Source organism: Trypanosoma cruzi, genomic scaffold (assembly GCF_000209065.1).
Source record: "Trypanosoma cruzi strain CL Brener 1047053516843 genomic scaffold, whole genome shotgun sequence".
Lineage (NCBI taxonomy): Eukaryota > Euglenozoa > Kinetoplastea > Trypanosomatida > Trypanosomatidae > Trypanosoma > Trypanosoma cruzi.
In genome coordinates this window covers 25,025-49,055 of record NW_001849259.1, presented here as the reverse complement: position 1 = coordinate 49,055, position 24,031 = coordinate 25,025, and the positions used below count along the sequence as shown (strand labels likewise).

General features: G+C 53.4%; 1 protein-coding gene and 4 pseudogenes across 1 annotated transcript, besides 10 other annotated features; all 5 read left to right on the top strand.

Moving 5' to 3' along the window:
• On the top strand, positions 1-2,301 carry Tc00.1047053506823.100 (dispersed gene family protein 1 (DGF-1), putative; the record flags this gene model as incomplete). The annotated part of the gene is made up of 1 exon (XM_805883.1): positions 1-2,301. A coding segment is annotated over one exon (2,301 nt), but the record flags the coding sequence as incomplete, so codon positions are not given.
• Positions 1-14,301: a sequence feature (areas not merged during assembly with more than two copies in the genome that could not be assigned to a particular haplotype).
• On the top strand, positions 5,281-7,557 carry Tc00.1047053506823.80 (annotated as a pseudogene).
• Positions 8,402-10,708, top strand: Tc00.1047053506823.65 (annotated as a pseudogene).
• Positions 10,874-10,895: a sequence feature (AT_rich).
• Positions 14,302-14,317: a sequence feature (heterozygous, Esmeraldo-like haplotype).
• Tc00.1047053506823.50 lies at positions 14,303-16,630 on the top strand (annotated as a pseudogene).
• Positions 14,318-15,024: a sequence feature (areas merged during assembly that could not be assigned to a particular haplotype. This can correspond to areas where the two haplotypes were merged or to regions with more than two copies in the genome that were merged during assembly.).
• Positions 15,025-15,293: a sequence feature (heterozygous, Esmeraldo-like haplotype).
• Positions 15,294-24,031: a sequence feature (areas not merged during assembly with more than two copies in the genome that could not be assigned to a particular haplotype).
• Positions 16,915-21,149: a mobile genetic element.
• Positions 16,916-17,096: a mobile genetic element.
• Positions 20,889-21,108: a mobile genetic element.
• Positions 21,147-21,167: a sequence feature (AT_rich).
• On the top strand, positions 21,326-24,031 carry Tc00.1047053506823.20 (annotated as a pseudogene; the record flags this gene model as incomplete).

The window sequence follows — 24,031 nt, the reverse complement described above, 5'->3', positions numbered from 1 at the left end:
CTGGTGCTGCGGGGGTTGGCGTCGTTTGTTTCCGGGTCGTGGCTGTCGGTGCGCGGCAACAGCATCAGCGGCAGGCTCCTGTCTGTGCCGTCGTACCCGCGCAGTGCGGACCTTGTCCAGAGCACACTGACACTCTATGGGAACGCTGGCAGCGGGCCCGTCGTGATGGACGGCACCGTTGCGCTTGTAGGCACCGGCCGAAGGTTCGTCGTGGGGTGCCTGACGCTGAACGGGCAGGCGCTACAGCCGATGGACTACAGGTCCGCCGGCATCATCGGGAAATTCCGCCCCGTGGCGTGTGGCGTGTGCGACGCCGACGTGCACTGCTTTGCGACTGCGACGAGGGCGATGTCGGGGTCGTGTCGCTGCCGCTGTGCTGAGGGCGGGTACGGGCGCGACTGCCTGCCGGTGTACCTGCCGCACGTGGACGGGTGCAACCGCACGCCCGGCATGCCGCTGGTGAGCCACACGGCGACGCTGACGGAGACGCGCAGCCTGACTTCAACGTGGACGGCAACGCCGACACCAACACCGAGCCTGAGCACGGCTCACTACAGTCCGACGCATTACGGGCCTACGGAGACCCCGCAGGTGACGGAGACGGTGGCGCTGTCACCCACGCGGACCCCGATGGCGTCGGTGAGCAGCACGCTGTGGTGGAGCGAGGTGGCGTGCCCGACGCTTACCGTGACGACGACGGCGGCTGGTGGGAGCCTGACGCAGAGCGACATTCGCGGCGGTGGGAGCGCCGTCCCGACGCGGCTGATGGTGGCGCTGCCGCCGCCGTTTCGGTGGGCACGCGACCCGCAACTCGGCACGCACCTGAGCTTTGTGCCGGTTTCGACGGCGCAGCCGAGCGGGTTTGGTAGTCCGTGGGGAGCGATGCTGAGCAACGCGACGTGGGTGCGCAACGCGACGAATCCGTCCACCGTCCTGGAGCTGGCTGTGCCCGTGCACCGCGGTTACTTCATTGCTGCCGACGAGACGATAGTCATTCGGTGCGACGCTGCGGCGGTGTTTGGAGGCTGCAAGGGTGTGCTGCTTGGTTCCTTCACGATCAGGTCGAACACGCTGCCCGCCGCTGCCAGCGCCCTCTCGGCGGTCACCGGCGTTGTTGCGGGTGCGGCGGCTGTTGCCGTGGTGGTGACTGGCGGGCTGGGCTCCGTCCTGGAGATGCAGGCGCTCGGCGTGTTGGCGAGGATGTCATGTGCCTCGGCGCAGGAGCGTGCGAGCACCGTTGCGCTGCCGTACTTCCTGTCGGTGTTTGCTGACCGTGACCCGCTGTGGATGGTGGTGGGCAACGCGCTGCTCGCCGCTGCGTTTGGGTGCGTGCACTGCGGTGTGACGGCGGCCTTCCAGCGGTGGCGCGGCGTGGACGCTGCGAGTGCGTGGGCGGCGATGCGCCTCCCGAGCCTGACGTACGTTGTGGCGCACGCGATGCACCTCGGCATATTCTTTGGCTCGGTACTTGCACTGGCGATGCCCGGCGCCCGCGTGCAGCACCGCGTGATCGGTGTCGTTGGCGTGCTGTACGGTGTGGCGTTCCCTGCTGGCGTGTGCTACTTGATTGCCCGCCACGTGGGCGCGAGCTTCACGAAGTACTGGCAGTTTTTGAGGAAGCCGTTGCACGAGCGCCTGCTGTACCCTGTCGGGTATTGGCACCCTGCGGCGCAGCAGCGGATGTACGGCGGCATGCTGACGAACATGAGGGGCAGCCGCGTGTACTGGTGCGTGTTCCAGCTGTCGGTGCTGTGTGTGGTGTGCCTGATTGCTGCTTTGCACCCGCCCTTGGGAGGCTGCCACGTCCAGTACTTCTGCATGGCGGCTGCGCTGCTTGCGGGCGCGGGCGTGATTGCCTTCACGAACATGATGCGCTCGGCTTTCCTGACGGTGATGCGCGTGGCGAGCTTTGTGCTCCTTGCGGCGCTGTGCGTGGTCAGCGCGGCCAACCATCTTGTTCCGAGCGACGGCGGTGCGAGGGCGTACGCGGCTATCGTGCTGCTGCTGGCGACTGCAGTGCTTGCGGTCACTGTGTACTGCGTGGTTGTGTGGTACGCGGAGGACCGCCACTGGCAGGAGCTGCGCGAGCCGCGGCGTGGAGGGCTGGAGGCGCTGCTGCACGATGACGAGGAGAGCGACGAGAACACGCAGAAGCCCCACGACATGACGTCATCGTCGTACGCCTCAGGCACCACCGTTGCGTCGTCGTACCGACCACCCGCACCGCCGTTGCAGTCTGTGACCGGTGACACCCGCTCAGTCGCTCTGAGCTTGTTCGACGGTGCATCCATTGCGAGCTGAATAATTGATCACGTCCTCCTGGACAGGTGAAGATGCTCTGCTTGAAGAAAAATGTAGCGCAGTTTTTTTTTTTTTTCAGGTGGAAGGGCTCCGACCCCAACAGTACCGGTACGCGGCGAGAAGGCACAACGCACCTCGCAGATGCGGCATGACGTAGACGCTTCTGGCGGGTATCTTTTTTCTTTCCATTATTCATAGATTGATTGGGTGATTGCTTCGTTGCTTTTATTTTATTTTATCGATTATCGACGACAACGGATTATTACACCATCACGCTAGCCCGGGGCGGATGCGGAAGGGGTGTGTGCGTGTGTTTTGCGCCCGCCGCTGCCGCACCGAGTATGGGGGCTGCTGCTCTCTCTATTTCATATCTGTACTCAATATTTAGGACGTGCCCGACGGCGGTGGCTGGTGTGCGGGCCATAGGATGCATTCAGGAAAGCGTTAGGGAAAACAATCGATGAGGTCCTTCTGTGACGCGTCATCTCCTGGAGGTTGTGAGTGTACGTTGCTGGCTGACATGAGGGAGGGCGTGGGGGCCACGGCTGTGCGGCTGCGCAGCCACCCATCGGACTCCGCACCGACCGCGTCATTGATTGTTGGTTTTTGTTGGTTTGTTTCTATTTTTTGTGCGGGTGCCTGCAGTGACTCTCCCTCCTGTTGCACGATGACTGTGTGGGAGGGCATGCCTGCCGCTCCTTATACTTCTAGTGTTGTGTAGAAGGAACAACGAGAGAAAGAACGAAGAATTATGCGGATTGATGTATTACTTTGTGTATGCATATATGTATCGATGTACTTCTGTGGATTATTTCACTATTTCTTCCTTCTCTCCTTGTTTTTACGTCGCTCCACATGTGTCTCAGTGTTTGCTTTACTACGGCCACACGCGGGTAGCTTGAGCCGCGGATGTCTTTTTATTTTTGACGCCATTTTGTGTTGGGCAATAACGCGGGCACGTTTGTCAAGCATCCACTCCCCACGGCATGCTGCCTGATATTTTGGAGTCATCCCCGATGTAACGCAGGCACCACCGCCGTGGCAGGCATGGGAATTAAGATGGAACGCGGGGCAACGAAAGATATTGTGCGGCACATGTGTCTGTCGCATTTGTTCTGTCGAGGAGGTCTTCAATGTGGAAGAAGAGGGATGCACATTGTACGATTCCGAGGCTTGGAGGAGTTATTGCCCTGCCCCTCTTTTATTATTATTTTGTATGACGCCTGGTTCCCACCCGTGTCTGCCTCGATTTGCCTCCCTGAGTGGAGCTGCGCCGTGGCCATCCTTTTGGTTGTTTGCGGGAGGAAAAACACATTGCGAGCGACGAAACCACAAGTCATGCATGCGGCGTCCAGGGAGGTACGTATTTGAGGTGGGGTGCACATATGTGGATGTCATGTGGGACGAAGCGGGGGTTGACTGCCCAACCGTCACTCCTTTTCTGGAGAGTGTGCTCCCCTTTTTGATTTGTTGCCCTTTTGCCTCAAGGCACGGCGGGATTGGACAGCACCGTCCCACGAAAGGTCCTGCACACGTACACACTCTCATGCCACTGTCGCCCCCGGAGTGGGGTGTAAAACCCAAATTTTACCTGCCTTTTGCATTGACGCAATTATTTATTTATTAACTGACGCCGTTCTGTCCGGCGTGTCACTTTGATTGGATTGTGTGGGAATGCCCGCCAACACCATCAAACAAAACAGGCTGAATATTTCACGTATTTAAATGCCATCTTGCACTCGTATTTTTTTATGTTCTGTTGATGTGCACTCGAGCAGCGAGGAATCCGGAAATATGCGTGCGTGGAATTCTTCCTGCCATGTGGACTGCGGGCAGCACCGAGGGACTGTCACTTTGACTCCGCAGAGTTGTTGTGTCCCTTTGCAGGGTTGGCAGGGAAATTCCATGCAGCCAGCTACTGCTGGTGTGTCCCCAAATGTTGTCACTCCATGCGAATAATGTGCTTCAGCGAGTGAGGGTGTTGATTGGGTTTGTGTGCACTCTGATTCTGTTTGCTACTTTGTGCGGGCACGCAACGCTTGAGGGGTGGGAAAATGGAGCGGGGCGACGCATGGCTGCGTCCCGCCCATCGTTCAGCGCACGATGGTGTGGTGCACATTGTGGTGTTGACTCTGCGATGTGACTGCGGTCCCCTGCGCGGTGATGGCGGTGGGTGGAGGAGAGTGCTGAGTTGCATCGGGACGGTGGGATCGTGTTTTCTTTTTATTCTTTTGTGAAGGTGCACACTTATTTTCAGTGTTAGTGATAGGGCAAACAAATAAACAGAAAACGTGAATCATAAAATATAAAAGGGCGATAATGTGGCGGTGTTGTGGCCGATTGCACGTTGCGTTGCTGCGGGGGCGGTGGGCCTTGACTGCTTCACCGACAGGCGTTGCAGTGCGGCTGCATGGCGCACCGACCGCCCCGCCGTGCGAGTGCCACGCCCAATGCCATTGGGACTGCGGGAGGAAACAGCCGCGACTGTCCTTTGGAGCCATCGGCACCTGCTGGCCGCAGTTGGGCGGTGCGAGTGGGATGCTTCACCGCACGGGTGTTGTGATGGCACCTCGCCGTGGCTCCGGTGATGGTTCCGACGCTGCGACTCGCAGAGGGGTGAAGGGAACGCAGCAACCACGGTGGACCATGAGCAGCAGCGTAAAGGACATTCTGCTGGAGGGAGACACTCTCAGGACAGACATGAAGCTGAACGATTTCCTCCGGAGCAAATTGGGCGATGAGTGGGTTGTGAAAAAAAAATGGGAACGTCATTATGGAGACGTTTGTTCAGGAGCCGGATGCTTACGTACAAGACCAGCGGCATCTTAGAATTATTTTTAATTTAACAGAGTACCAGGTGTACAAACTTCACCACGAGGGTGTGTTCTCGCTCGAGCAGTGGAGGGACTATGAAGGAAAGGATACGGTCACTCTTATTGCAAGGGGAAAACTAAACGCAGCCCTCACTCAGATAGTAAAAGTAGAACGGCGTGAGGCAGAAATGAAATTTACCATTTCCACTACGATCGTAGATGTACTGTTTAAAGGAGGAGTCCGCGTCAAGGAAAAGAAGCTGAATGATTTTCTTACGATGGAATTGGGCGGCAGGGGCGTTGTGGCCACCAATCGGGATGTCTTACTGGAGGAGTTTTTCAAGGACCCCACGAGGTATATCCGTGATAAGGGAGCGTTGGAAGAAATGCAGATGACCGATGCTTATGCGAGGATGGAGAGGGCTGTGAGGGTGAAATGAATATGGAGGAAGATATAAAGAACCTCCAATATAATCATGTAAGTACGCTGCTGGGGTGGTCATTAGCCACTCCGGAGGTAAAAGAAAGTGTTCATGGCATCACTAAACAGTTTTTGGATGCAGCCCTTGAGGAGGCGAGGAACCCAATGAGGATGAGTGCAGCGATGAAAATGGAGGGAGTGTACGAGTCTGTGTACAATGCGAGGTGGCACCAGGTCGTGGAAGTTCCCGACGGCGATGAGCGAAAGAAAACGAAAAAGGGGACGGTAATGGAGGTGAAGAAGGGGGAACCACCGCAGTCATGGACGTACAAGGCAGTTGGCGAAACTTTCAAAAAGGATGACGGTGCGCAGCAGTCCGGTGCAGCACGTCTCAGGCTGATGGTGCTCACCTCGGACAGGGGATGACTGTACTCGTGGTATACGATACAGGATTCCTCGAAGGACTTTTTTGTTAACTGCGAGGTGGATCGAGTGTGGCAGATCGCCCTTGACGATCTCACCGAGTGGCTCAGCAACTCTGACTTGACTCTCAATTCTTCACCCGTGCGGCGTGTGTTGATCGGGACGTCCGGGATCGGGAAGTCGGTGGCTGCCAGCTCGTACCTCCTCTACCAGCTGCTGCACTGCGATGTGGACAAACTCCAAGTGGTTGTCCACTGTTTTGGAGAAACGGCGTACGTGTTGGAGAAGACCACCAAAACCGTGACAAAATACGGCGATGAGGGCGTATGCATCATGGCTTTGAGAAATTTAAGGGAGCGTGGGATGAAAGGGTACATTATTTACGATGTGGCAAGGAAAGGAACACCGCCCGACAAAGGTTTTGCACCCCCAACCGGATGGGGCATGATTGTGGTGTCATCCCCAAAGGTAAGCAACCATGATGAGTGGGCGAAGCAATTAAAAGCCGAACGAATCATCGTGAATTGTCCCGACGAGACGGATGTGAAGGCGATGTGTGCGTGGATGAAGCGTGACGAGACTCCAGAGAAAAAAGCGGGATACTGGAGGATGGTCAAAAGACACATGTCTCTTTTGGTACCGATTCCACGTCACATCTTCGATGCGGATGAATGTGGAAAACGCACGCAAGATGTTGAGAGGGCCTTGGAATGGATCAATATTGGGGATCGAGGAAAGTACTTTACACAGGGGGAGAGAAAAATGGCAATCCGAGGGTCCGTCCCACAAACTTTTGAAGATTGTTCGCGTAAGAGAACATGGCCCATTTGAGGACTTCGCTAATGCACCTATATGTGAGTATCTTGGGGTTTTAACGTTATCTCGTTTGGCAAGGGTAATGAGTCCGCATGATATTTTTTTCCTCGTATTGGGGATGAAGAATGTTCTTCAATCTGAGGCCTTGGAAAAGTATTCTTTGAGCGTATTCTTGATTGAGAATTTTGTCACCTCCATAGTGAAGGATCTCAAGGAGCTGCCGCCACCATCGCCTTCCAAACCACGGTCCTCGGTGCTAACGTTAAACCCTCATGGCTACCCCACCGAGGCAGCTGCAATAACTGAACTGAAGCTCATTGATCGCCTGCAAGAATTAAAGTATCGGGTGCTGTACATGCCGACGTCCCCAACCTTTCCGCTGGTGGACGGCTTTTTCTTTTTGAATTCACCGCGGAGGACGCTGGCTGGACTGCAGATGACTAGGGCACATGCTCACCACGACAACCAGCACTGTGCGGCAGTTCACTGAGTGCCTGGCGGCATATTTTAGTGGTTGGGAGGAATTATCCCAAGAATTGTCGTGGGAGATGATTTATGTGCAGCACGCAGACAGCACAATGATATCAAAATGGCAGAGATGTGGTCCCGTCAATCCCAATAATGTGAGCCGCGCTGAAAACCGAGAGATTGCGGCGTTCTGGGAGGAAAAGTGCACCAGTACCAAGTGTCAATATCATCCGGAGACTTTTGAAGGGACGAAATTCTCAGAAGTGTGGAATAACCGTCGAAATAGGAAAACAAATTGGGGAATGAAAGGGGTAGTTTTGATTTCTGGTAAAAAAATATTGTGAGAGTTATATCTTTTTGATGCTTTTTTGTGTGCATGCGGTGCGGGTGCACCAGCCCCATACGGCAACACCGCACACAAATGTCAAAGTGTCCAACGCTATCGAACATAACAGTGGCAGAAGAAAATTAGGGAGGGAAAGGGGTTGTTTGGTTTCTGGTGAAAAACATTGGGTGATTTCTACATGGTATGTTGATTGTGTGTGTGGGTACGAGGCACAGTTGGAGAATTGCCCCGGTATGAGGGAATTATTGTGGCTGGCGGTGTCGCAGTACTACTGCATTGTCCATTTTCTTCTATTGTGCTCTAAGGCCCATCACTAACAGAAGCGTCTTTAAGGGATGGAGGGCGAATAAGTTCTATTGAGGAAACAGCGCGCTCCGTGTGAACGCATGGAGTGAGGCGCCGTGTCATGGGTGGGTGAGAAATCGCTTCCGCGTGTGTCTGTTTGGGTGATTGCTTGCTCGGTGTGCGCTGTGTGCCGGCGGTGGGTTACTTCTCCTCTTCCATGGCGGACTGACGGCATTGCTATGGTGCGTGCGTGTGCGTGAGGGCTGGTGTGGAGTTGCCGGTCAGGGTGATGGCGTTGGCTGTGCTCTTCCCGAGACTGGCGCTTGTCTCGTGTTCCGCACTCCTCGTGGGTGCTCTGCTCTGCTCCCCACGGACGTGCCCGATCTGTTGCCGCTGTTGCTGCTGCCTTCTCCACTTTTTGAACACAGGCACACGCTAGGAAAACAAGCGCCAATCGCCACTGTGAAATTCGAAGGCTCTGAAAGGACCAACAGCACACACACACACCGCCCACACACAAATATTTATATGCTCTCACGTGTTGCAGCTGTGAAGGCACCCCGCACACACAACCGTCGCCGCGTGACCGGATCCAGCGGAAGGAGGAGGGAAGGAGGAGAAAGTGAGCCGCAGAGGTCCAATATGTCCCGGCATGTGTTTAATTCCGCGGTACTGCTCCTATTTGTCGTGTTGTGCCGCGCCACCTGTGGAGCTGCGGCCGCATCGACGGGGGAGAATTAAGTGATTGCGCGGCTGCCGTGGGTGGCCTTTATTTTCGTTCCGGGACGAACGCATTTGGAACCGAAGGGTGGGACTGGTGCAAGTGGAAGGAGGGATTCGTTTGGATCGCTCGCTCTGGTGGGTGTTGGTGGAGTGACGGTTGTCTTTGATGGGGGTTACACGACGCTTAATGATAGCGATGGGGCACCGAGTGGGCTTTCTCATGCGGATATTGTGGCGGGCTCCATCTTTTTTGCGTGGAGTTTGTCGTCTTTTTTGGTGGGTTTAATAATGGCCGGAATGCACACATCTTGTTGAGCACAGCGAATATAAAGGGTGTTGTAGGCTCCGCGTCCAATCCCACGGCAATTGAGAGCGGCAATAGGGCGTTTCTTCGTGCGGGAAGCTAGCAAAAGTTTGGTACGAATGGTGGGTTCAATTGGGCGTTGAGAGACCGTGATGTTCAACTGGTTGTGGGTGAATTCACGCAGCCCAATGACGGCAGACGGAGCGAGCTGATCCACTGGTGTGAACCCAAATTGCTGTGATCACGGATCATTCCCGGACTCACGAACGCGGCGCGAATGGATTGAGGGTTTTTTGTGGCTCAGGCGTTTTGAATGGCGCGCTTGTGTCCCCGTGATTGCGTACAATGACGAAAAAGACGATTTCTCCATGATCATCTGTTCGACGGACGGCGGCAGCAGCTGAGTGCTTTCGAGGGGCATTTTTCCTGCGGACTGCATTGATCTTCTCATTGCCGAGTGGGAGCAGGGACAACTTCTCGTGATTACTCATTGCTATGGGAGCCGGTACTGCGGAGTGCACGAGTCACGTGACGAGGGGACAATGTGGGTGGAGGTACCCGGGGCAATTGCGGGCGTATGGACCAATTCACAATCGGTTCTTTGGGAAAAGAGCTTGCGTGTGGGAGCCATTGTCACTGCGACCGTTGGAGGAAAGAGCGTCATGCTGTAGGCTCGGAAGTGAGCTCCCCGTGGTGGGAAAGTGAGGCCCATGCGCTCTACGTTTGGGTGACTGACAGCAACCGCGTGTTTTGTGTTGGACCGGCTTACATGGACGCTGCTGTGAATAAGTCGATTGCCAACGCCATGCTGTGCTCGGATGGTGCGTTGCACCTTGTGGGAGCGAGGGACAATGAAGAGAAAAGCAGCCTGTTTCCTGCCCCCCTGACGGAGGCGCTGCAGATGATCACTTCCATTCCCCGTAATTGGGCGGACGTGGACGCTTCCTTCTCCGCGTCGCCCGTAAGTACGGTGGGTCTGGTTGGATAACTGTCCAACGCAGGCACTGCCAACACGTGGATCTACGAGTGCCGTTGCGTGATTGCAACGGTGACGAATGGCAAGAATGTCACAAATGGGCCTCAATTCGCAGGGCAACATTGCCCCGTGAACCGTTGGGAGGATAATAATCACTGTGGCTTTGTGAATTACGCGTTCTCTCTTGTGGCGACGGTGGCTATTTGCGAGACACACGTAGGCGTCAAGAGTATCCCTTTGATTGGCGCGAAGGGAGCAGGCCGCACTGTGCACTTTTGGCTGTCGCACAGCCATGAAAGGAGTTGGTGATGCTCAACGCAAACAGACACACCGGCTTTTGGGAGTTGAACAAACAGTAACGAGTGGAGCTCACGCTGCAGGACCGCCAACAAGGCCTTCGTATAGATCAATGGTGAGTGTGTGTGGGGTGCTGAAACGACGTCATCCTCAGGAAAGGGGCCACGCGCGAATTCACACTTTTACATTGGAGGGGATGGGAGCAGTGCGAGCGACACCGGGAGCCAAAACAAGTATTTGACAGTGACGAGTGTCTTTTTGTGCAACCGCATATTGACCCGGGAAGAAGCCGCAAAAGTTGGTGCCAGCAGCCTTGCTCTTCCAGAGTCTCTTTCTGGGAAAATGCTTGAAGGACCGGATGATCCAGCGGGAACTGACGGTGGCTCCAAAGATGGAAACGCCTCTCAGTCCACGAACAACACTTTTTTGGAGAAGGGCTCTAGTGGCTACGGCACGGTGCGTGTGTGTGTGTGCCTCGGATCTTGTTGCTTCTTTTTCTGGGGCTCTGGGCATTGCAGCTCTCAGCTGTGTGAGACGGCGGGAGTGGAGCCGCGACTCCCCGTGGAAAAGGGTGTGCCGCTCCTCAGGAAGACCCAATGCACTCCGTTGGGGACTTTTTATTTATCCCTTTTGTTTTCACCTCTGGATATAATGTGCTGCTGGTGCCTTGTTGGAGGGGTCAGAACCCCTGCCTTTTTACTATTTTTTTAATTTATTTTTTTGCCGCTAGCTGCACGCTCTCATGAGTGACGTGCTTCCCCCTGTTTTATTTGCTTTTGTTGCACCGCACGCGGTGCCGGCCTCATTGCTGTGCGTCCCGCGGACTGTACAAAACGAGGGGTGGAGGAAGAGGCCGAGTGCCTCATGAAATGTGAGGGATTTCGTGTGGACACGTGGAACACTGCGATCTTTTTTCTCCTCTGTAAGCAACATATGGAGATGCACAATTCCTGCTGCGCTGAGGGATGCACGAAATGAAAGTCCGCTGAGGCGATTTCTCTTTTTTTTCTTTATTATTATTTATTTCTGCTGAACCTACGCCTTTTTTCTTGTTTTTCTGTATTCGGCAATTCGCTGCGTTGAATGCCACTATGTGTCTTTTTGTCCCATTGGGTGTCCCACTGCTAGCCGTGGAGTTGACACGCTCTCATCACTTTTTCTTTTCCGCTAGAAGCATCGATGGTCCGCGAAGACGATCGTTTGTGTTCCCCCATTGCGATGGTGCGAGGGTGACTGGGCACCCTGTTGAGTGCGCTCGGAGGGGAGCGGATGGTGTGCGCCGTGCCTCACTGTGAGTGTGGGGCGCCACCGCCACGACCTGCTGTGAGGCGTAACGCTATTCCTTCGGGGCAGAGGTAAGTAAAGGACTGTGGTGGACTTGGATGCGCCTCGTTCCTCTTGTTGCGGCTGTGGGTGTGCTGTTTGCATTGCTGTTTGCGGTACGATGTGGATGGCGGTGCTTCTGCGTGTGTCTTCTTGAATGCACTGTGCGGCGGGCTTCTCTTCTCCATGCCTTTGCCCTTGCCCTTTTGTGTGTGTGGGTGAGTGTGGGTGGCTGTCGACCTGCCCCGAGCATTGGGGTCCTCCACACACGTGAGGCTCATCTTGGCAGCCTCTCGCAGCGTCCATGCCTCGTGACAGGGAGCGAGGGAAGAGTGGCGTGGTTCCTCCTACTATAGACCCATCAATTCCGAGCAGTTGGAGTGGAACTAACGGGAACAAGCGTGTGTGCCTTCACCTTCTTGCGGGAGGGCGCGCAGAGGTTGTTTTTCTTTTGTTAATCTGTTCGGTCACTGTACCTGTGTTGACGTTATTACCATTATTTTTTCCAGGGGCATTTATTGTGCGATTTGTGCGTGTTTGGTGTCCAACGTTTTCAGCACTGCCAAATGGGGTGTTGCGCAGGATCGGAGTACATGGATGTGCGAGGGCATTGTGTCGCTCGCCCGTAATAACACACACGCACAGTTTCAGTGAGTCTGACACGTCGCGTTCTTCAGAGCGGTCGAAATTGCTTGTGGGACGTCACTTCATTTGCGGCGTCGGGACAGTGAAGTAAATGGAGAGATATGCCGAGAACGCAATGCCCCTCCATAACACCGCAGGCTGGCGGCGACAAGGAGCAGAGAGCCTCTACCCAACGTTGAGAAGACGGCAGCACTCTGATGATCCGGTTTGCTCTTTAGGAAATTGCAATGTAGTGTACACCGTGTGGGCCTTTTTGCTGCGGATATGCAGAGGGGTGATGTGGGGTGGAATTATTGTTGAGGGCAGCACGGACGCCGCCTGACCTTTATTGGAGGGATGCGTGCTGTTATTCCGTGCTTCCTGGCCTGCGTTGTCGCACTCATGCTGTGTGTGCGGATGGCCACAGTAGTGGAGCTGAATACGGTTCAATGTGTGTTGCTCACGGGGACTGCGCGACACATGTTTTTTGTTGGGTTTCCCAAAAGGAGGGGCGCATCGCCGTTGCGTGATTCCCGCGGCAGTCCATTACTCTGCGACTGTGCATGCCGCTGCGCCGCTGCGCCACTGCAAGCCTTTGCCATTTCTGAGAAATGGGGAGCGTGACTGCTGTGGCGGTGGTCGAACTTTCCCGAATTGGTGCTTTTGGTGATCCCACTTGGAGCGCCGAGCAGCGAGGGGCCGCACACGCCCAGGAGGTGGGAGTGTCAGCTGCAACCGCACCTGCGATTTGTTGTTGGTATGTGGCATGTTTCTTTGGTATTTTTGTTTTTGGTGATATGCGGGGCAGCGGTGTGTTGGCGTGTGCGTGCTGCTCATGGCTGCCGGTGTTGTCTTTCCTGCTGTTCTCCCGCTCCAGTCCTTTGCGTGCGACGGACCAAACGTTTTTACGGGCGTGTGGTGGGGCCGCGTTCTTGTTTGGGAAAAAAGCCTTTCGCAGGCATAATGAGACTGCTGCCGTCCGTGCCACGCGAGGCAGTGGGGTATTTCCTGGGATTTATTGGCGGGGTGGCACCGCACCCATGCCGTGTGGTTGATTTGTATTCCGCAGTGCACGGTGATGGGGATGTGCGGTGACAACTTCCTCCAGTGGAGCGACACGAGCAGCACGGGGAGCTGAACGGAGGAGTGGTGGCTGCGTGCTTCCAAGTGATACGTGAATGGCGAATGCAATATGAAAGGCGGCGTCACGGCTCTTTTTTGCCATGCACACCGCAGATATTTTCCATAAAGCATGCAAGTTGCACTCTTTTCTGTTGTGTGGGGGATTACCATGATGCATCGCTGTTGTGGCGTGTATGATTTGGGGTTCTTGCGTGTAGCTGTTGCTGCAGCGAATTTACTTTTTATTTTTTGTGCGTGTCAGTGGCGGTGTGCCCCCGTCCTCTTGCCGAGTTTGTGCGGTGACGGCGGTGCCACACGGGTGTGGGACCGTGGCGAGCGGTATGCGTGGAGGAATCCTCCGTGCGCACCACGTTGTTGTTGTTTGCTCTCACCAACGCTCTGCTGGGTGGATGGCACCCAATTGCCGTCGTTGTGGTGGTCTTCGTGCATGTGGTGTGCGTCGAATACTGTGCCGTCACACTGTGTAGATGACTCCCTTGTTGTGGCTTTGATTCGTGACTGTGCCTGTTGTATTTCTTTTTTTCATTCGCCCTTCTTGTTTGGTGGCCATTGTTTAGATTTAACTCAATCCAACCAGGAAGACGAGGAGAAACGATGTCTGGAAGGCCGGAGAGTGTACAAGGCGGCAATGTGGAGAGTCGAGCGCCTACTTTGCCGCAAGGAGATTGTCAGAGGAGAGCGAGGTCGGACTTCCATACTGAGACCGATCAACCCGATGCGACTCGCAGAGGAGTGGAGAAAAGGCAGCAACCAAATTGGACACTTTTGAGCCGAGTGGAGGATGTACTTCTGGAGGGAAAGGAACGCATCACCAGCATGGGGCTGAACGAATTCCTTCGTAATTTTTTTGGCGGCATGGGCGTTGTGGACACCAATGAGGACGTCTCTATGGAGAGGTTTCTTACGAACCCTTTTTCTTTCTCCAACGGCGAAACGTCATTGTGCACAATAGCGGAATCGCCGTTATGCCGAGAGACGAAAATACTATTGGAGGCTGCATATAAATTGAAAGGAGAAGGCGTGTTCTCGCTTGCACAGTGGAGGGACTTTGAAAGAAAGGATACGGTCATTCAAATTGCAAAGGGAGCACTCGACGCAGCTCTCTTTTATGTGTTGAGAGAAGAAGCAAGGCGGGAGGCAAAGGAAAGGGCAAGGCGGGAGCATCAAATAAAATTTACAATTTTCACCAAGATCGAAGATGTGCTGTTGAGAGAAAGTGTTTGCGCCAATAACATGAAGCTGAATGATTTTCTTACGGTGCAGTTGGGCGGCATGGGCGTCGTGGACACCAATCGGAATGTCTTGCTGAGGGAGTTTGTTAGGGACCCTGAGAAGTACATTGACGATGAGGGAGTACTGAGCGAAATAAAGAAATTATATAATTATGTGAGGATGGAGACTGCTGTAAGGGATGAAATGAGTTTTTGCGAGGATTTACGCAGCCTTTACGATAAAGGTGTGCGCAATCTACTGAGGTGGTCAGAGGCTGCTGCGGAGGTAAAAGCAAGTGTTCATGGCATCACTAAGCATACTTTGGATGCAGCCCTCATTGATGTGAGGTACCCAACGACGACGAGTGTACCGATGAAACTGAAGGGATTCTACGAGTCTGTGTACAATGCGAGGTGGAGCCATGTGGTGGAAGTTCCTGACGACAACGGAATGGGAATGAAGGTGGAGGAGGGGAAACCAGAAAAGCCATGGACATTCAAGGAAGTTGGCTACACTCTCGAAAATGATGACAGCGTGGAGCAATCCGGTGCAGGGCGTCTCAGGCTGGTGGTGCTCACCTCGGACAAGGGATGGCCGTACTCGTGGAAATGGGAGGAGCATAAATTCATTCATGACTGCTATGTGAACTGTGAGGTGGAGCGAGCGTGGCAGATCGTCAGCGGCGATCTCACCGAATGGTTCAGCACTCTCGGTGAGGCCGGCTTTACGCCCCAGAAGCGTGTGTTGATTGGGACGCCCGGGATCGGGAAGTCGATGAATGCCGGCTCGTACCTCCTCTACCAGCTGCTGCACTACGATTTGGAGAAACTCCAGTTGGTTGTCTACTGTTTTGGTGATACGACGTACGTGTTTGACAAGACATACCAGACGGTGACAAAATGCGAGGGTAATGAAATATCCAAGAAACTTTTGTATGATTTGTGGCACAATGGAATGAAGGGGTACATTATCTACGATGTGACACGGCAAGGGACACCGCCAGCGTGTTATTTTGCTTCTTTTCGTGAATGGGGCATGATTGTGGTGTCATCCCCAAACCTGGACAACTATGATGGATGGGCGACGGAAGTAACAGCCACGCGAATCATCATGAATTGCCCCGACGAGATGGATGTGAAGGCGATGTGTGCGTGGATGAAGCGTGACGAGACTGCAGAGAGAAAAGCGGAATGCTGGAAGATGGTGAAAAAACACATGGAAAAAGTGGGGCCGATTCCGCAGCATATATTTCATGCGAAAGATTTTAATGCACGATTTGATGCCGTTGAGTATGCCTTGGAAGCGATCAATTTTCGGTATGCTGATAAAAACTTTATACTTCCGGGAGGGGGACTATGGTATTCTGAGGATCCGTCTCAAAATCTCGTGAGGATTTTCCGAATAAGAGGAGAACGCGGTGCTGAGAGGTTTCGTAACGCACCGATATGTTCTTTCCTTGGGTCTCGATCAGCGAACCGTTTGGCAAAGGCAATGAGTGAGAGATGATTTTTGTTGCTGGTATTGGGGGCGAGGGAATTTCATTTGTCCGAATATCTGGAAAAGTTTTGTTTGTGCGCGCTCATCTTTGATGGGTTTGTCAGTGCAATGGCCGAGGAACTCAAGGAGCTGGAGTCACCAGCACATGGTATTCAGGACACTGTGCTGAAAGCAAATCCTGTAGCGCACCCCACCGAAATATGTGAAATACCTGGAGTTGAAGAAATTAATGAGAAACAAAATATAAATTATCTGGTACTGTACGTACCGATGGCCAGGAACTTTCCGCTGGTGGACTGCTTTTTCTTCATGGAGACACCGCGGAGGACGCTGGTTGGGCTGCAGATGACTACGGCGAGTGCGCATCACACGACAACCAGCACCGTGCGGCAGTTCACTAAGCATCTATCGGGGTTTTTTTAATGGTTGGGAGGAATTTGCTCAAGGATTGTCGTGGGAGATTATTTATGTGCAGCACGCAGACAGCACGCCGATGAATGGCTGGCAGAGATGTGATGTCGTCGACCCGCCGGGTGTGGGAGATGTTGATCATGAGAGGATTGCGGAGTTCTGGAAAACCAAACGTCAGTACCAGTTTACGATATCAAGGACGTTTGTCAAGAAAACATTGTTTCCCGAAGATGCTGAAACTTCGTGAAGCAAAAAGCTTAGACGAGAAGATTGAAGAAATGACTGAGGAGGTTAGCGCAGTGCGTTTATGATGGATTATGTTAGCGAGTGTTTTTACTTCTTTTGTATTTGTGTGTCTGCAGGGTTAGGTCAGAGAATGTCTTTTTTTTCAGAGGGAATGATTGTGGTCAAGAGTGTCGCACCACTACATTCTTTTTTCATTTTGTTTTATTTTTTACTTCTGTGAATGCTCCGTCGCCCCTGGAGGCCTTTGCGGGATGTGGGGGCCGCACAATTTCTCTTTGTTTTTATGGGAGTTTGTGAGAAGAATGCCTGCGAGGACGGCTGGCTGCCCAAATAAATTCATATACCGATGCAACGGAGATGTCTCTGCGGGATTTCTTCCTCTTTTATCGCACTGTCTTTTGGGAGACCGCGATTGAGGGAGTCAGGGAGCCGACAGCCGTACGACGAAATTGCTTTTTTCTTATTTTTTCTTTATTTTTGTTTCTTGTTTCACAGCCGTACCGAATTCCTGCATGTTGATGTGAGGTAATGGCAGTGGTTTTTTTACACGGCGACGGAGTGCAGCGACATCGGTGCCCGTATGTTGGACTTGGTACGCCAGCATGGCGATGCCCAGGTGCAGCTTACCTTCATTGCTGAACACGGGCCGTTGGATGCGGCGGTAACCGTCGCCGCAACCATGACATGTTTACGATTGATTTCAGCAAAGATCGCCAGGCACTGGGAGGGCCCGACCGTTGCGGGGCACTTTTCGAATTGCCGGGCGTTTCAAGTACCAAATTTTGATGTTCAATTACTCCTGCCCATCGTGTGGGGGCGGCCCGGGAGTTGGGGGCAAGCAAGGGCTCGTCATTGCGGAAAGGCAGATATTAAACTCGGACTACACCCACGCCGTTGCGGACGTACGGAATTGGACTGCTCAGATTTGCTTTCGGACGGAAGAGGCACTCCACTACTGCTTTGCGCGTGAAACTAACATTTCGGTGGTTGGCGGCCTTTTTGCGTAAGGCGGAGACGCTGTGTCAACGAGAGGCGCCCACCTCTCGGAGAGGGCCGCCAGATGGCCCCCACGCATGCACGGCGATGGCACAAATACACAGTCAAATCAATCGCATCGTTTGATGGCCTGGGGTGTGTCAGCATCCGCGTTTCCCCAACCCAATCTCGCGGGGGAGAGACGGCGGGTCAACACACAGAATTCTCAGAGCAATTCGGGAAACTACATTTTTCTTTTTTGTTGCCGTTGCCTCCCCATCGTCCCCTTGGAAGAGGATTCCGGTTCAGAAGGTCAGGTGCTGCATTTTCTTGCATTGGAGGTCACCACCTGGGCTCCGCGTGTGTGGAATGAGGGCATCTCCGAAGTCTTCGTTAATCTCCGGAGCGCATACAGTTATAAGTATTGGCACCAGGCGGACGCTCAGGTTCAGCCAGCCTTTGACGGTTTGGTATCGTGTAGGCGCACGTTAGAGACAGAACGGGATCCTGCCGATCGTTTCATGGATTTGTTTAGGGCCCTACTGCAGACCTTCCAGTTGCAGATGATGACTACTGAGTCCAGCGTCCCGATTTCCGAACTGCGCGCCCGTCTACGTACGCAACAGCAACGATCGTTGCGATGCCTATTGTGTCGTGTTTATGGTCGCGACGCATCCACGTGCAACGTACGCAGCACGGCCAGAAGGAATTACTCGCAGCGCAGACGGCCTTCAAAAACGGCAGAGGGGCTGCCTGCCGCTTATGGGAGCGGAAGACGGCAGCCCCATTCATTCCACCACCTCCCACCAATCCCCACAGGCATCGCACCGCGCCGCACAGGCGCCGCTGTATCCGATCTTTTAAATCGCCCGACGCAATCGTCGAAAAGGGCAGTGGAGCTTATCCGCCAACGACGCTCGACTGTGTTACGAGCCACCGACGTCTCCGCTTTGGGCCAGCTGCGTGAGGAGGGCGAACGAGGTGGCCCGAGAAATGTGGACGCCGTCAACGTGGGAGCAGAGAATGTCACTAGCCGGGCAAATTACGACCTTTTTGCCGCACGCACGAACAGCCGATCAACGCGGAGAGCTGTGCGGCCTTTTTGATGGCACTGTTAGACGTGGTGCCATCGACCTGACCGCAGCACGCCAGGAAGCTGCGGTCCATGTTGGAAATGAATGGAACCCCGCTGGGCATGGCGATTTTGAGGTTACAAAAAGTTGCGGCGCGATCGGAGACGAAGCAGGCGTGCCCTGTGAGAGAGGAAGAGATGAATCAAGTTATCCGCATTCGGACCGATTGGAGGGAACGTGTTGTTTTTCGACTTGCGTGGATAACGGCGAGTCGTTGGTTTGAGATTGCGGTCTTCACTCCCAACAATTTTAAACTGGAGCCGGACGGGACCTTAACTTGGGATTGGTCCGTGGCGCCAAAGACGGCGAGGGCGGATCCCCACTGCTTCTTGCGGTTCGTCAGGGCACGAGGGCAGGACGCGTTCGACATTATAACGTTATGCGGGACACTTCAAGAAAACGAAAAGCTCACGAATCTGACGAATGCCCACGTGGAGCGAGCTCTGGCTCCTTGGGATGCCACGGCGCATTCCATAAAGCGCTGTGCGTTGCGGCACGCTGCTCCAATCGTGGAGACATACAATTTGGACCCACACGTGATCTCGCAGTTGGCGAAGCACTTCGACTCGTTCTACCTTTCCAAGAACACAGTTCGATATTCCGGGAAATAAACCACACTGCTGACCCAGGTGTTTTGACTGATCGCATTGATTTGAAGGGAGAAGCTGCGGAAGGGCAGGAGCCCTGGCTGAAAGCAGAGGAGCGTTTTTTCTCTGATTTTCATCCTCACTCTGCTACAATAACGAGACGTGCACCGAGGACGCGTCGGGCGGTCCCATTTTCCTCCGTCCTCCTTCACATCAGGTGGAAGCTCACGGAGGACTCCAGTCTATGACGCGCGATTATTGAAGGAAGCAGGAATAATCGGGGACGCTTCGTCTGCAACAAAAAGCGGATGGATAGCGCCTTCTTGTTTGTGGAGGAGAGAACCGCCGGTCTGAGACGACGATGGATTGCGTGGCCACGCGGCAAGAAAATAGACGACTCTTAAGGGGCTAATGCTCCTCTTTTACACATTTTCCACTGTTTGCTGCCTGTGATGGCTGAGGCCGCTTCCTGCCTGGACTTAAAGGCATCCTTTTTTCAAGTCCTTTTACCGCGGGAGAATCGGCATCTCTTTCGATGCCGCGTGGAGGACGGCACGCTGGTGGAGCTGACACGGCTCCCAATGGGGCACAAGGCCAGCCCAGAAATTCTCCAGATTGTTATTACTTCAGCAATTGCGGGGGTGACGACGGTGGTTCGCTCCCTTTGGGCTGCGCCTCCATCGGTGCGTGTCGGCGTTTGGATCGATAATATACGCAGCGCATGGTCGAAGAGCGATGCGACATTGTGGGAACCCCAAGTGCTTCGGAATGCGGGCGGCCGTCACGCCACGATGGGGGAGGAACGCGAACCTGGCGCCATGTAGTACATCTTCCTGGGGTGCAGTTTGATCACACTCACCGGGCGGTATTCCTGAGTGACAAATTTGTCCGGTCTTTACGCGCCATGCCGACGCTCAATTCTTTAACCATCGTGGGAATGGAGGTTATGGCGTCATGCTTTTTGTACGCGGCGGCCATTTTTGGCACGCGTTTATGCCAATACTATTTTTTCATCAGGGCAGTGCGACGACGATTATCCGCACTTCACCAAGGGATTCTGATGGAGACATCCCCGGCGAACCTTCCGCCGGCAGCGGTTGGTTTGGGCGAGAGATTACGACAAATGATCGAGAACAATCGTAAGAGAAACATCAAGCCCACCGAAAAGGCATCTGCTGCCATCACCAGGGATGTGTTGCTCCATGGATGGTGAGCCGTTTTTATTACACAATCAGGCGACGTTAAAATTCCCGGGGAAGGTGCGAGAAGAAGCTTTTTCTATCATGCAGGCCGATGCTTGCGCGGTACGCTTAGCCTTTTCGGCCTTTTCCGCCATCTTGCCATCCACCATGGACGCTTGGGTGGACAACGCTTCGCTGCAAGGAGCAGCGAATAAAGGCAGCTCAAAATCACACGCCATGACGTGGGAGCTGCAACGGATATATGGGTTTTTGGACTCTCGCGGAATACAGGCATCCTTTGCTTACGTGCGGTCAGCAGACAACCCCGCAGACGGCATATCACACGGTCGTGTTTTTACACTTCAGGATTTGGCGAAGGGGGAGCGGCGGGGTCTTGTGGTTGGAGGACCCCAAAGTCTGCCACTTCGTAAGTAATAATATTCAAATCCCAACTGAGGACAAAGGGCCATGCTGGTGGTCCACAGAATTCTATATATTGAATGAGAATAAAACATTGAAGCAATTAACTAAAGAACCTTTTTTCCCTAACTTGTTTGGTTTTCATAGATAATTTCAGGATCCGGCCAGCGGCCCGGAAGATTAATTTTTTTTATTTGCTTCTATTTTGTGCTGAAATGCACATTTTTTTTTATTATTATATTGCGTAATGGAGGCCACTTTGTGCTCTCACACTGTGTGGCTGGCTATCTTGTTGTGGTTGCACAGTCATGTCTGTGCGTATTTTTCTTTTTTTTTATTTTTGGTTGGTGGTTAGTGTTCAACTTTTAACTCAATCCAACCACGAGGACAAGGAGAAAAAATGCCTGAAAAGCGCAAGAGAGTGCAGGGTGACGATAATACCGAGTGTCAAGCGTCTGCTGTGCCGCAGGGAGGTGGTCAGACGAGAGCGAGGCCAGAGTCCCATGGCGACACGGATCAACCCGCTGCGACCCACATAAGAGTGGAGGAACCACAGCAACTGCAGTGGACTCTTGAAAGTTGGCTGGAAAGGGTGCTGCTGGAGGGAAAGGAACGCATCACCAACATGAGGCTGAATGATTTCCTTCGGAATTATTTTGACGGCAGGGGCGTTGAGGAATTCAGTGAGAACGTCATTATGGAGGACTTTTTAGGTAGCCCCAATGAGTTCATCAAAGACGAAGTGTTGTTGAACACAATAAAGGCATCGTCGTCATACCAAGAGCAGAAAAAAGAGCGTGAGGAGTTTTACATGCTATTGGAGGCCTCAAATAAGCTTAAAAAAGAATATATTGTCACTCTCAGGCATTGGAGTAACTTTGAAAGAAAGGATATGGTCACTCCTCTTGCAAGGGCACAGATGAACACAGCCTTTTCTCAGGTACTGAGAGAAGAGAGACGGAAGGCAGAAGAAAGGGAAAGGCGAGAACGACAAGAACTAGGAATTGACGTTTCCACTAGGATTAAATATGCGGTGCTTAAGGGAAGGGTTTGCGTGAATAAAATGAAGCTGAATGATTTTCTTACGATGGAATTGGACGGCAGGGGCGCTTTGGACGCCAACCAGGATGTCTTGTTGGAGGAGTTTTTCAAGGACCCCAAGAAGTATATTTGCGATGCGGGAGTATTGAACGAAATGCAGGCATCGGATCGTTACAATACGATGGAGAGGGCTGTGCGGGATGAAATGGATATGGAAGAGGATGTAAACAAGCTTTACAAAAATGGTGTGGACATTCTACTGAAGTGGTTGGTGGCTACTGCAGAGGTAAAAGCAAATGTTCATAACTCTACTAAAAGGTTTTTGGATGCAGCTGCTAGGGAGGCGAGGGAACCAAAGAAGTCGAGCGCACCGAGGTACCTGGAGGGATGCTACGAGTCTGTGCGCAGTTCGAGGTGGCACTATGTGGTGGAACTTCCTGACGGCGAGGGGACGGGAATGTATGTGAGGGAAGGGAACCACTGCAGTCATGGTCGTACAAGAAAGCTGACGACGCTATTGAAGAGAATGACGCTGTGCAGCAATCCGGTGCGGCACCTCCCATGTTGATGGTGCTCGCCTCGGACAAGGGATGGCCGTACTCGTGGCATACGATACAGAATCTTCCTAAGGACGTTTTTGTAAACTGTGAGGTGGAGCGAGTGTGGCAGATCGTCAAGGGCGATGTAACCGCGTGGCTCAGCCCTCACGGTGGGACCGACTTTAAGTTCGAGCGACGTCTGTTGGTTGGGACGCCCGGGATCGGGAATTCGGTGGCTGCCGGCTCGTACCTCCTCTACCAGCCGCTGCACTGCGATGCCGAGAAATTCCAAGTGGTGGTCCACTGTTTTGGTGGACGAGGTGCGTACATGTTTGGCAAGATCACCAGAGCGGTGACAAGATACAGCGATGACGACATGTGCGTCTCGGAGTTGAGAAGTTTGAGGGGGCATGGGAGGAATGTGTATATTATCTACGATGTGGCAAAGGAGGGAACGCCGCCACCGAGACATTTTGCGCCTACTTCTGGATCGGGCATGATTGCGGTGCCATTCCCAAAGGTAACCAACTATGGTGAGTGGGCGAAGCAACTACAGGCCGCGCGAATCATCGTGAATTGCCTCGACGAGATGGATGTGAAGGCGATGTGCGCCTGGATGACGCGTGATGAGACCAAAGAGAAGCAAGCGTAATGCTGGAAAGAGGCCAAAAACACATGTATCTTTTGGGACCGATTCCACGTCACGTCTTTGATGAGGAGGCGTTTACGGAACGCTGTGGAGCGGTGGAGTTTGCATTGCAATCGATCAACGAGGTAACTGCGAAAAAGAACTTTTCACGGGGAGGTGAGTCGCCATGGTATTCTGAGGATCCGTCCCACAGGCCTGTGAAGGCTGTTCGGGAAATATACGCAGGCGGTGTGATCCTTTTCAATGCACCGATATCTGCTTGCCTCGAGGAACGGACATTGGAACGCCTGCCAAGTGTAGCAGAATAAAGTAGCTTTTTGAAGCTGATGTTGGCGTCGAATGATAATATTTTGCCAATATTTTTTGGGTGGCTTTCTTTGAAATCGTTCACGGAGAGTGCCTTTGTCAAGGTAATGGCGACGAAACTCACGGAGTTTGAGCCGCCAACAGGACGTCAAGCAAAGCCCTGCGTCTTGAAGTTGCTCTGAATTGCATCCCAAGGGAGATGAGGGTTTGCTGCCGAGTGAATATGAAAAAACGATTCGTAAAGTACGGGGTGCTGTACAAACCGTGGGCCACAAACTTTTCGCTGGTGGATTCCTTTTTTTCTCGGAGTCTAATCCAATGACGCTGGTTGGGCTGCGGATGACTACGGCGGGTGGGCACCGCACGACAACCAGCACTGTGCGGCAGTTCACTGAGTGTCTGGCGGCATATTGTAATGACTGGGAGGAGTTATCCCGAGACCTGTCGTGGGAGATGATTTATGTGCAGCACGCAGACAGCACGCCGTTGAATGACTGGCTGGCAGAGATGTGATGTTGTCGATTCCAATAGTGTGAGCGAGGAGAGCCGTGAGAATTCCGGTGTTCTGGAG